The sequence below is a fragment of the Sprattus sprattus genome, assembly GCF_963457725.1.
Source record: "Sprattus sprattus genome assembly, chromosome: 16".
Classification (NCBI taxonomy): domain Eukaryota; kingdom Metazoa; phylum Chordata; class Actinopteri; order Clupeiformes; family Clupeidae; genus Sprattus; species Sprattus sprattus.
The window spans coordinates 23,211,096-23,225,222 of NC_137914.1; the positions used below are offsets into that span (position 1 = coordinate 23,211,096).

General features: G+C 38.5%; 1 protein-coding gene and 1 long non-coding RNA gene across 2 annotated transcripts; one reads left to right on the top strand and one right to left on the bottom strand.

Moving 5' to 3' along the window:
* The first annotated feature begins 2,201 nt into the window (after positions 1-2,201).
* LOC308377530 lies at positions 2,202-6,709 on the top strand. The gene is made up of 3 exons (XR_013968947.1): positions 2,202-2,340; positions 3,740-3,811; positions 6,045-6,709. It is a non-coding gene; the product is annotated as an uncharacterized lncRNA (long non-coding RNA).
* On the bottom strand, positions 4,389-11,268 carry LOC308377528 (tubby-related protein 3; the record flags this gene model as incomplete). Its single annotated transcript, XM_080854221.1, has 13 exons — positions 4,389-4,596; positions 4,755-4,926; positions 5,304-5,402; positions 5,514-5,622; positions 5,806-5,918; positions 6,027-6,194; positions 6,451-6,527; positions 6,775-6,948; positions 7,202-7,312; positions 7,755-7,865; positions 7,992-8,093; positions 8,455-8,590; positions 11,254-11,268. The coding sequence occupies 13 exons, from the start codon at positions 11,266-11,268 to the stop codon at positions 4,463-4,465; spliced, it is 1,521 nt and encodes a 506-aa protein (XP_080710347.1). The 3' UTR covers positions 4,389-4,462.
* Positions 11,269-14,127: the final 2,859 nt, after the last annotated feature.

The window sequence follows — 14,127 nt, forward strand, 5'->3', positions numbered from 1 at the left end:
TGTGGTGGGCCGATTAAAGTTTTGCAGGCTGTAGAGTGTGTTTAAGGCACCATTCCACATGGCTGTTTTATGCAAAGGTTTTCGCTTATCATTCAGCAGACAAGTCCAACAGCAGTAACAGGCCAGTCAGCACAACACAGTTCACAAATTGTGGGAAATATAATCTCATCAACAGCCATGATAATCAAGTTTCTTTTAAATAACTCAGGTCTTACTAAACTGGGTGATTATTGTATCATTTGAAGAGAATAGTGTGATGACTGTCTATTTGACTGACCTCACACCTTATTTCTGAACCAGCAACTGATCATTTGGATTTTGTCATTTCTGCATGTTATGAATTCTGGATGCAACTGCAAATTGTTTTAGAAATTGGCTCTAATTACAAAAAGAATAAAAGGTCAGATACAAAATGATATATGACATGGCGTATGCATTTCCCTTTATGTATGTTTCACAGTCACTAGTGGAGTGCAGGACCAATGCAATCAGTTCACTTAAGCGGGGAACAACTACACCACAGTGAATAGCAGTTTAATCTTTCAAAGGACTTTAAATTTAACACAGTGTGGGATAGCTTAGAATAAGCCAGTAGCACAATGGTTTGATATATGAAGCAATACATGAACTATGATCTGATTAAAGTCACAAGGCAGTCAAAGGTAAAGCATGCCACAGATTTCAGGCCAGAGGATTTGCTTAGTAAAGCAGACTCCACATATAGGGTTCTATGTAATACACACAAAGAAAACGCTGGTATGAAAAGATTTTTGTATATTGAAAAGTATTTGTTCCTAATGGAAATGTTCAGCATGGTAAATTAATAATCTGGGTACACAAGGTGCATGTGGTGGAAATCAGACACACACGTGTCCCAAGAGAAAATGAAAAAACAGTGCCACAGGCTGAGGGAAGTCTACGGAAATAAGCCTATCCATATCCCAAACAGAATAGATGGACTGATTCTGTCTGGAAAAAGAGACATACCTGTGTCTGCCATAAGACAAGGGCATGTTGGTTGTAGTAAATGCTAGATGGCAAACAGATGCACAGCACAATACTAACGGTGAATGCTATTGGTGTAAGCCAAAATCTATCTTATGTTTCATTCAAATATGACAAGATCACTACTGATCAAGCACGATGTGCTTAAGTCCATAAAGCCAATCCTGTTTTCACTGCCACCTGAAAATCCTCAAGAGGAACTGCAAAAATAATAAATGAGTTCTGAGTTTATACGACATGTGCAAATGGAATTGGGGTGATACCAGGATGCTACAGTTTAACTGTCAGAACTCAACATCAACAAAATCATATTTGGCATTCAAATACATTAACAATACCTTCTTAACATAGTTTATATCATATCAGCAGATTGAATACGACAATATGTTAACCAAATGCAAAACTAATATGATTTTTGTAATTTGTAATTTTGTAAATGATGCTCAATTGCTTTTAAATTGGTGACTGTCATTATAAGAGTTGAAGTTATTGTATTTTCATTTGGAAAAAGGAAAGTAGAACGCTGTAGTATCACTTGACACAAAAAATGTTACGACTGTAATAGAACATGTATTACTTGAAAAACCTGTTTACTGTTCAGATACACATCCTTAGAAAGAGGCAGAGAGAAATGTCTCGGAGAAGCAGTTGTTGTTTTTGGGTGCACTGAGGATTGTCATAGGAATGGCAATGGAGACGAACTGCATTACATACCCCATACACACACAAACACACACACACACACACAAAATCTGATAAAAGGCCCATATTACAACGTAGCAAAACAACTCAATTACTCAGTTTTAAATTCTGTATCCTGAAGGCAACAGACATCTGAAACTAAAATGCTTCTTGTATTACTTTAATATCTGAAAGCATGAATGTGACAATATTTTAACACTAGGTAGGTGGAATAAGGTACCCTCCTCAGTTAAAAAACATTTTGATAGCAACACAGGAAGCAAGAGTTAAATAAATAGTCTGCGATATTTTTTACAACTGGATTTTTTTTCACTCATAAATCTACAATTGATGCACGTCATGTGATTTGTTATTTTCACTGATTAGGCTACAAAACATTTATCTCGTGTTAATATTCCCTCAGATAGGGCCTACCCCTTTAACATAGATTACAGAGCCAAACATTTCTAAACGTAGTTAGAACACCTCAGCTTTTGCGATGATCATGCGTTGGCCTAGGCTAATGTCTCGGCAGCCACGATTTCGGCAAAGAACACTTTCAGGGAATTGTTGAATGGCATTCCTGAATACCATCTTGATGACTAGAAGTCCATAAGAATGTCAGGAATCCTTGACACACTCAAAGATACCAAGGTAAATATAATAGGATGTAGGCTACCATGTCGCGACTTAGTCAGTAATGCCTACCGAGCCCTCTCACGTGTATGGAGCTATGGTGCTATGGTGAAATAATGAGGCAAAGTTGATGCAGCATCTTAATCGATGGCAAAAAGGGAACAACGGACATTTAAAAACTTTATAAGACACTTTCGTTGAGAAGCCTGGGGCGACTGAAGCATTTCCCTTGAAAATGAAATTGATCTATTACGGAATAGTTTCGATGAACAGGAAAGGTCCGACCAAATGTAACGTTACAAATCAAGGCGATAGAGTAGGCAAGAAAACCTCAGTGAGATGCTGTTTCACAAAGTGGGTTGTGTAGTGTTTAAGTTCTACGATTATATCTATAAACAAAATTCCTATCGTAGAAGTACTCATGAAAATACTTGTAGGTTTGTTTTGTTACCGTCACAGGAAGTAGCAGGGAAAAATCTCAAATATGGCAAAGATTTGAAAACTTCCATACAACTGCGCCCGATCCCACAAAGCCGTAGAAACAAAGGAATGAATTACTTATAAAAACACGTACCTTTGACCGATATCACCTCTGACGACTGTAGCAAGGTCTTCAATGATTTCTGCATTCACTTCAGCAGTGCGTTGTTTTGAAGAAATATTTGTTCTGGTTTGACAGTAAGGGTGGAATTCAAAGTATGGCTTTGGTATGAAATCAACGCACGGCACTGAAAAACGAAGAAAAAATGCGCAAGGTGGAGCCATGGGCCAGCGTCAGTCAGTAAACTTGTGGGCAGATACTTTTTCTGAATCCCCTCCCCCAGCTCGTTGTTTGGAGTGGGGCCTACGAAGACACCCATGGTTTAGTAAACTTTTTAAGTTTGCTAAAAAAAAAAACATTTGAAAACAAATTCCAGGCTTAGCTGGAATCCAGCGGATAGACACCGTAAACAATGCAGATACACAATACAAGGGAACTTTTGTTCGAGGCGAGGTTTGCAGGTAAGGTTTGCGCCACAATCATCTGCATATTTTTTTCTATAAAAAATGAAATGTCTTCTTTCATAATATGGTTTCTGGAACAGACTCGTTATTTTTAGTATCTCTACGTGTCTACTTCACGTTGTACTTGTAATACAAGTTTCTCCCTCACCGCGAATCCAAGTCAAGACTATAGGAAGACCTGCCCTTGCGCCACTTTCTCAATCAGAGAGACAACGCCATCTTCTGGACATTATATTTTACAGTAGACTGTCAATGTGTTTAATATGTTCAAACGAGGAACTTCATTAGCCTAGTTTTACTTAACTTTAGGTTCCCATTTGTCTTTTATATTTTATTTCTTGAGTATTTCAAAAGAAGACAAATCCAGTGACACATACAAATTCATGAAAACATGTGAAATCTTGTCCCATAGACCAAGCTAAAGACTTCACTGGGAATAAATGCATGGACAAAATGAGTAACTGTCAGACAATTACTCTGTAAGGTAAGTCACCATGAAAAGAAGGCTAAAGCAAAATAAAGTAAAGGCATGATAATACAGGACAAAATGAAAATGTCCACTCAAATAAAGTGTTGCTGTCAATTACTAATGCTAGTTATGAACACTACACTAAGTGAATACAAGGTTATCCTTTACTACTAGCACTGAGAGATTTTTTTCAGTGAAACAAAATATTCCACATGAATAGAAAGTCACAACACACAGGTGTTGAGGAGGTAAATCAATAGAACACGATTGCACATGTACAGCAATATCATTGTGCTTTAGGACAACAATCGTATAAAAATCTAATAGTATTTGGTTGTGTTTAGGAGACCAATAATAACAATGGCTGCTCCATTAAGCATCAGTTTTATAAATGGTTGTGTAGTCTTCATAACATAATATACTCTGTATTTAAAATGAATGTTGCTGGTGGTTCAGTCAATAATGTTGAATAATGTTCACAGTAAACCATTGTGTTCTTCCACAGGCCTGGCAGACCCTTATCATTAGAGTCTTTATGCCTTCTTAAAAATGGGTGGAAAGCCTGGCCCTTATGCTGGGGGTTGACAGACTCCATAAAGTTGAGCATATGAGATTCCTGTTAGTGTCCTTTTCTTCATGGTCGCGCTCAACAACTGTAATCCCAGTCTATTCACAGGCCAGTTTTCCATCAAAACAAGACAAAGTGATGGCAAAGGCTTGCACAGCGCACATTGGGTAGTTATAGTCTAGTGTGAAGATGTCATCAGCCACTCTTCCAAACTGCATCACTATGTAACTATCTGAAAAATGAAAATATATACATCATGAGAGATAAACAGTACAAAATCAATATTCTTCATATTACAAGGTAAGGGTTCCCAAGGTTTGCAATTATGAGTTATATTTTAATGATAAAAGTTTCCCAATTAAAAAATTCTGTGACGAAGTGCAAACTTACTGTCTTTGCTGTGGACGATCTGAAAGTTCTTGACAGACGCTTGTGTGACGCGACCGTTGAAGTTGAGTACGTAAGATGCTGTGTCATCATTCCAAACTGGAGTCTTGTTGTGCAGCTCGATCAGGTTGTCCAAATGCCTGTTCTGGTAGCGCATCAGGAGTCCATCATTGCCCTGCACGGATGCGACACAGTAATATTGAAAAATGATGTTCAAAGTGTGCGTAAATAAATACTACAACGTATTTTCCAGCACATATGCATTGACAAGAATAATTACCAACCTCATTAAATTAATTTCTTTATTTTTGAGTTTTCGTCTTAGAGACATAAAAAGAACAACCACGGAAACATTGAACCATTTTCTAATATTATTGCTGAGGTCTTCTAGAATAGAATCATATATTCCATTTGTGCATCAATGTTTTTAGTTAAGCAAAATGTACAAAAACATCCAGGCATGTCAGACAACTTAGAAAAGTCTAAAAGGCCTTGGACCTTAGAGTGTTAAATTCCACAGTTTTCAGTGACAGAAGTTTCATCGTCACTCACATTGCGGGCCCGGATTGGCACTCGCTCGCTGTCCTCGTCCATCCCAGGGATGATCACAGTCATCTTCCTTGGGCCTTTGAAACCGAGAACATTAGTGTCCTGCAAAGTTCAAAATTACCGTGAGAAAACCACAAGCTTTGAGTTGGGGTTACGTCCAGATTCTTCTCATTTAGACTGATAACGATGACTTTAGTCTTTAAAAGTACTCACATAGATGATTGCAGCAAGCTCTTGCCGAGCATTGGACATGTCTCTCAGGGCTCGGTCGGGATTCAGACCATTATCAAACACAGTGAATTTGGTGCCCACAAGATTTGACCTATATCACAGGGAGGGTCAGAAAGTATGCATTATAGTCTGTATCACAAAGGAGATTAAAAAACACGAACTTCACAGCAGCACACACATGCTTTTACATTTCATTAAACACTAAAATCTCATTGTGTTATATTTATTTAACCACAGCCTTGGTTATCATTTAAAAAAAACATGAAATATTTACCTCAATTTCCCCACAAAGTTTTCACCACCCCGTGACAAATCTGTGGCATCTATTGATATCAAGTAGTTTGAAGTTGTGCTTTTCTTACGTTTCCTCCCAGCCAACAAAAAGGTCTGCAAAAAATGGTAACATCAGTTTCATACGATAATAAATAGTCTATTATAATGAAATCATAAAGTGAATGTTTTAATAATCATATCAAGCCAATACTTCTTCTTCACCTTCTTTTCATTGTCCAGGTGTAAGAAGTATGTGGGGTAGAAGCCTCGGTCCATTCCCCTCTTGTCCCGAGTGACTTTACATTTGATGGTGACCCCTTGAGGAGCAGGATGGAGGACAAACTCTTCCAGGTCATCAAACTCTATTTCAGGTGATGGAGGTGGCTCCTCCTGAGAGGGGTGGGGACAAACACATCGTCACCAAACCAAAGTCACATTCCTGAAGAAAATGCATCTTTTTGCATTTACAGAGATTTGAATATTCATTGCATGAATATGCATGAAGGGAAGTCCTAAGAAGCCAAATGGCAAATTAATGAATATAAGTATGTGGTGTGGAATGACCTTTTAATCAATGAATATAAGTATATAAGTACTATATACAGTACACATATACAGTATATAATGAATATAAGGGTGGAATGACCTTTTTGCCTTTTTTGCCTTTTCCCTTCTTCTTTTTTGTTGTCTCTGTGCTTTCGTCATCACTATCACCAGCTTTTGCTGAACAAAGAGGGAAAAGTGAATAAGGATCATTGGGTTTTGGCCTCTGAAAGTCTTAACAGTGTATCATCTCTTTGTGCTGAGACAGATTGCTGCTGAACTCCTGTATTTGTGTTACCTTATGATCCAGATCAAATGATCCTGATAATATTTTGTAACAGCATTATAGTTGAAGTAGCAGTGCAGCAATCATGACTATAAACTATAATCAAATAAAAATAAAATCTGTTTGGTTTTGATCACTTACCCTTCTTCTTCCCTTTTTTATCCGTATCTTTGTCTTTGTCATTGTTCTTGTCCTTACTCTTGTCTCTGTCTCCTCCAGTTTGAAACATGGAGCCTGCGCTGGCAGGGGACTTCTTTTTGGTGGGCTTGCTGGGCTTATTCTCAGATTCACTTCCATCACTGTCAGACCAGGAAGCTGTCAACCAGTCAATGCAAATATATTTTACCAAAAGTAGCATACACAAAGACACTATCATAGATTCACTATTTTTTAATGACATTTGTTATTGACTTTTTTAAGTCAAAAAATTGGAAAAGCAAAGAAACTTGGTAACAGTGTAATGCAGCAATTTTAAACAACTATGGGCATTGCATATATCTCTGCAATCATGATACAAATTATATAGTTTAACATCATGAACAACTTCTCTAGGTTTCAAACAGGTTACCTTTCTTTTTGGTGACGAACTCTGGTTTGTTCCCATTTATCTGAATCATAGAAACGGGCTGCTTTTTTGGCTTTGCAGACTTTTCCTTGGTGTCTGGCTCGCTTTTAGTGTCTGTCAAGGGAAAAACACAGCATGTTTAACTGTATGTATGATATTTATTGTGAATATATTACTAAGAAATACTCTTTGGCCAACCTGGCAGTGAAATTGCACACCAATTGTACACCAATGTCTTTAATTGTATTATGCAACGTTATTTCCGGCCACATAAAAAGACCTGTACTCTGCTGCTTTGTAACCTGGAAACCTGTATTATTCAACTTACTACCAAGCTTACAGGCAAAGAACATTTATTTGTTGACACTTTTCCCAATGTAACAGACTATTTCAGGCTATTACTACTGTTTCAGCAGAGGAAAAATTGGAACAACTGTTGCATCAAAGCAGTAGAAGCATTATAACAAATGGTATGCCATCAAATGTCCAAATGCTTAACAGAGTGTGTTTCTGAGTGTCCTGTTTACACAACCCCTTTTTGTCAGTCTCTACACACCTTTGGCCTTCGACTTCTTATCCTTGGCAACAGGGGGGCAGATCTCCTTTGTAACTTTTTTCTTGGTTGTTTTTTGATGAGCGTCATCATCATCATCTTCATCATCTGAATCTGGTAGTAACAATTCAAAAAAATTTCAGTTTCTGTCACCAAATGTTGGAGTGTATGGACCTTGTGTTGTACATTGATGTATTTTTCAGAGATCACAAGTCCAAATATCACGTGCAAATATCTTACGCTTTTTCTTTTTGGGCAGACTTTTGGGTTTCTTCTTTGGCTCTTTTTCTCCAGATTCCTCTTTATCCTTTTCAGGTTTCTTTTTCTTTACCTTTTTTCCATCTATGAATTTCAACACATTGCACAGAAGAATTAAATAACAGAAATTGAATGACAGAAAAAAACATAATCGTGATAGTCAAAGGTTAAAGGTAGGAAACTCATTCTTTAGCGCACACTTGATGACCAAACACCATGCCTCTGACAGCATTTTTATACATTAACTAAAGTTGGATTTCTTGTTCTAAATTACGCTAGTAATAAAGAGATATGGGATGGCTGTGTGAAAATCTAGTGTCAAACCCAAGATGCAGTGGGGGGTACAGGGGATGCTAGCCTATAACATTATTAGCAATACAGCTCACTTTTGGGTTTGACATGAACTGGCTGGGCTTTGCTAGGTGAGACGAAATGGGTCTCTAACTTTTTGAAGGTGTGCTTCCTTCTTCTTCCGAGACGTCTTCTGTCTTCTTGCCTTTTGGCTTCTTTGGTTTGGCATCGGAACCTTTGGTCTTTGCTGAATCAGTATCTTGCTTCTTCTTTTTAGGCTTCTTCAGCTCCTGGAGGGAAAATCAAGGTAAATCATAAAGTGTATATGTCTTTGTTTGTGTATATGTGAGAGAGACATGTGTCGTTTGACTTTGTTTTGTTTCAACATGGGAGGAGCTAGCACAATATAACGCTCCTTTCCCTTCTGCCTCCCCCCCCCTCCTTTCTATCTCTACCTCTCTACCTGTTGGGTCCAGGCAGAAAGCAGCTGGAGCACCCCACCCCCCATTTAAACCAAGCTTCTGCTCATGGTTTCTATGGAGGTTAAGAGGGAATTTCTCCTTGCCTTTGTGCTGGCTCCAGGGGGGTTCATGCTCTTCTCGTTGTTTTGGCTCTAAGGTAAGCTATCGTGTACCTACTATGAAATTGAAGGCATAATGTTTCATGTTAGTTAGCTGTTGTGACCTATTTTCCCAAATAAAAATATAACTATTATTATTCGCAATGTGGTTAGTATGAAATATTGTGTTTCACAATTCTGGGTGCGTCTGTGTGATCTCTTGTTTCCCAAGTGACCATGTACAGCGAGAGAGCATGTAATCTCATTAGGCCGAATCTTGTGTGTCTATTTATATCCCAGACCTTTCCACACAGGAAATTTCCAAACCCAGTAAAAATCCCACTATATTAGTTTTAAGAGAGATAGAGAGAGAAAGACTGCCACAGCCACACAAAACATGCTTAAAAAATGCTGTTTCAAGTTGAAAAGTCAACTCAAATATACTGATACGGGGATATCCAGGTACTCCTCTGCTTTTAAGTAATAATGCATAATGCATTTTATTGTCACTACAGAACTCTTCAGAATAGTTAACAAAATGTCTATGTAATGTACATCAATTGTGTGAGATACATTTTTTAAATATTTCCAAATAAAATACAATTGATATGCTGTTCATAAGAAGAAAACACATTATAGTAACCAATACACCAATGTAGTAAGAGGTCAGTGAATATAACAACTGCATCCGGTATGTTATCCTTGCTCCATGCCAGATTTTGGCGAGTAAGTTTTGAGGTTGAGCCCCAGCTGCTCCATTCTATTGTGCTAATAGGATGTTCTCTGTCCTGGTGAATAAACAGTGAACTGAAATCTTCTGGCAGTATTTATAATTAGCCTATGTGGAGACTGAACTCTAACTCTCGAAGAAGACTTCGAAGAATCTTAGCCTTTTGAACACAATAGTCTGATATTGTTTTGCCACTAAAGTCGAGAACAAAGCTGAAACACATGCTCTGGACAACGTTTCTTTAGTTTGGTTGCCTTTTTTTTCTTTCTACCAACGTTTAACGGTTAAAACCTAGCAAAGGTTTTTACCAAGCTTTATGGAGTTAGCCATGGAACGGTCAGTTATAATATGACTGAGCTGTTTCAGCTAATTAGATCAGCATTGCACAGCTCCTACCAGCATTACTAATTCGACCAGCCACAGGGAACCTATGTGCCACCACTGGTGGATTTTACATTAATTAATTAAGTAATTCATGAATGAAATTGCCTTTTTAAAAATTCAGTGATATACTGTAGCATAAATAAAATCAACAAGCCCTTTATTTTTATCAACAATTTGCCTACACTCTGGCCTAGACTTTTAAAATGATAATGGGCCTTCCCTATCTTTAAACACCGCCCAAATGTTTTGAGATATAACATTTCTAAGATTGCTGTCTGCTCAAATTAGCACTGGCATGGAGTTAAGCATTACAAATGTTCACAAGTATTAGATGTTTCAGATTAATGTACCAGCTATATTATTTCATATCAGCGTGCATTTCATGTATACATATCCAGACTTTCAAACCATCTGACAATCAAAACAATGCCATGTGTCTTCCTGTTGCCAAATAACTTCAAGATCAGAAGACAGAAAATCTGCCACAGTGTGTTGTCTCTGTAGAGTGCAGTAAATATGACAGGATTCTCCCCCTCTGTAGGATTGCATAGCACACGGCCTCTTACCTCCCAATTGCAAGGGCAAAGTACATGCTTGGCCCAAACCTTAATCAGAATCACAATGCTGTGCCACCTCTTACATCATTGGTGCACGCCTGTCATGCAGAAGAACTGCCAGGGCTTCAGTCAGTGCAAAGGCCTTCAGTCATCTCCTCTTTGCTTACTTGACTGACCAATGCCACTGCACTTACTAGAACATTGTCACAAAGTGATGCTTTGGGTTTGCATGCACCGCAGCCCTTATGTTTTTAAGACGGTTGTTTTTCTCAAATGAAAGAAACTATAATCCAGGTGACCTCTAATAATTCTCGAACTCTTCGCAGTGATTGGGTACTCTGTAAGGTATCTGTGTAACCTGTAAAACTCCTGTAACCTGAGTCAATTCAAATCATTTGTAAAAGTTCTGTATAATTTAAACAATTTATGTTTAAAATCTATATAGTAATCTAAATAGTTCTAAGTAATTGTTCTGCAATTATGAACCACAATATTTTTTCTTCGCCTTAGTGCTTGCTCTAGGGGGCTCAGACCCCTGACTCTGTAAAGCGCCTTGAAAGATTTGTATTGTTATTGGGCTATATAAATAAAATTGAATTTTTAAATGAATCCAAACATAAAGTACAGAGAGTTCCATTTCACCATTACATTCCCCCAAAAGAGAGTCACAGGTGACTAAAGCTTACAGTGAAATCAAATGTAGTTAAACAAACAACACTGTACCTTTTCTGCCGACATATTGAGTGCACTGACATTGGCTCAAGGGGAGGACCAGATCACTGTGATGAAATAAAACTGTTTTTAAATCCCACTGAGTAGAGAAGAAATGGGTGCGATTCCTGGGAGAAGTGTACGCCACTGGAGAAGTTGATAATAGGATTCTCCTGAAAGCCATCTGGTCCAGGAGGAACCATGGCGATAGGGTAAGACAGAGTAGGACTGTACCATTCAATGGCAGATCACTTCCTGGTGCATGCAATTCAGGTACACACACACACACACACACACCAAACATGAAAAACTAACCAGATGAGAAGTCCACAGAGGGAAGGCACTGGGCTCAAGGCTAGAAAACAAGACTAGAGGTGTCACAAGCTATTTTGAACAAGGTGCAAGGCAAGATATAAGGGACAAATAAGAGGAATTATTAACAGAATTGGAGCCTGTTACACTTTTCTTACTTGTCCATTGTCCAGATCTCCTTAAGAGTTCCCTTTTGTAGAGGCATTAGTCGTTGTATTAAGCTAATTAGATGAATCAAATGTGTCCTCTACAGCTCCACTGGATTTCTAAACCAATTACACAAGATAAGTGCCCACTGTCTGACTGTTGCACCACTAGATACAGCCTAAGTCCATTACACAAGGCCCTCATGCCTCCTCAAAACCCTGATTCAGATTAAAAACTCAACTACAAAACATAAACATGGCCACTTTGATTCACTGATTTAAACAAGAGCAAAGTCTCCCAATGGTCATCATCCTGCTTCCATCCTGTTCCCCAGAGGTGCAGTCTTCATTGGCCTGAGTGATTGTCATATGCACGCGGAGCTCCAAAGAACCCCCTCTGAGAAGACACCCACCAAACCCTCTTATGAGGAGACTTTAAAGCTTGTGCTTTGGATCACCTATGGAAACTCTTAATAGGATTTGAAGTGGTTTCAGGGCTTGCCCCCCTCCCTTTACCCAAGTACCTCTGACCTAATTATACTACATCATTTACAGACACTACACTTTCTAGTCGCAAAATCAAAAGCATTTATCTTTGGTGGCCAATAATATGCCATAACATAGTATTAACAAACAGATTGCATTAGGACCTCGCTGATAATTTACTTAATCTGCCCAAATTGTTAGGTGATAGATCATTTCATAAATATGTTTCACTCTAACAGTGCGTGTCGCATATGAATTTGTACTGACAGTGGATATTGTTTTGCACTTATCGCTTATTTCATGCTATGGACAAATCTGATAAATCAAGACAGGTAATACCAATTATGAAATTCAAGAATTTCATATTTTAATGTTAAAAGAATAAAGCATGCGATGTCAATGTACTCATAGCAGTAATTTATTACTTTCCCACATTTTTGCACGTCAATGTATTTTTTCTTTTTTTTATAGACATCGAATGCTAAAATGGCCACAAGGGGGAGTGCCAATACAAATTAGTGCAACGACGTACATTAAGCAGGAAATAATAACATATTGGCGTCGCTAGCTCTGGGATAACAGCACCGTCCCCTACAGGTGTAAATAGACTACTTAAGAGCTCAATTGTGTAACATAGTATATGAACCCAAAAACCTGTTAAAAGTTAGGCCAGGTACACCCTCCACACTCCAAACTGTTGTTTGGTGACATTCCCATTCAAAACACAAAATTCAAATTCTATAGTGAAGCATAACTTTACATCAGTTGTTTTGCACTGTGAATTGGGTAATAATGTCTCCTCCACTGACCTGCCCTCTCTAACTTCTGCTATAATCCACCAAACTCCCAGTGAAGCCTAAGTTCAGTGGACTGGATCTGGCTCAGTTCAGCACCCTTCCCGACACACAGTCTGATTACCAGAGTCTAGACTAATGGATCTGCTGGCAGGACTGCAAACTCTTGACAACCACACGACATTTGGCACATTGCCCAAGAAAGGCCAATGAACTTGCCCACTGTGGTGCTGTACTTCAGGCCTTAAAGGGACAGCCTCTATTTCCAAATATCAAATAAATGCAGGGCCCAGACTTTGTCAGGCGAGGATAATTAAAAGTGTCAGGGATAGTACATTTGGATAGCATTGCTTCAAAACAGTCACACGTGAATAGTGTTGGTTAATGGTTGATTAAAACGGGTTTTAAAAAGAGTGGTGACAATCTAGGATAATAAACATAACTCAGTCAAAACAGACAAACAATTAGAATTTGTCTCAACACAGAAAAATGAGAACGTTCAGAACCTTGACTTTTTAAGCAGCCACAGCCAGTCTCGGACTTCCTATGGGCCGCGTCACAGAAGTGGAGAGTTAGATAAAGGCCAAACAGGAAGGCATATAGCGCTTTAGGTAACAGAAGCCCATCCCATTAGCCTGGATACCAGCCTGAACTCCGCCCACAAAAATTTTGGTCTGGGAGATTCAGTCTGGAATCGAGTTAGTTGGGAGAGATTTAACGTTTCAAAAAGGTTGAAACGCAATCTAAACCAATCAAATTGTAAGGGCGGGCTTTATACGTTGATGGACAGAATAGATAGAATATACCGGAATATACATCGAACAAAGATGGCGCCGTCTCGGGAGCTTAGTGGGACATATTTTATATGATTTAAGCTATCTACACGACTTTTTTTATGTCTACATTGACTCGGTTAGTTGTGTATACGCAAAACGAGTGTTGCCGAGGATTTTAGGTCCTAACTAAAGCACTCTAGACCATTATTGATCGGTTATGCTAACGTGTTGGCCAAAATAATCGTTAAAACTAATGGTAGCTTCTAGCCTTGAGTGCTAATTAAGTAACGTGAGCAGGCATATCTCAGCAGATATTGACAGCGCATTCATTTTGAAAGAGGAACAGAGAAACGCGATCAAGGCATTTGTCGA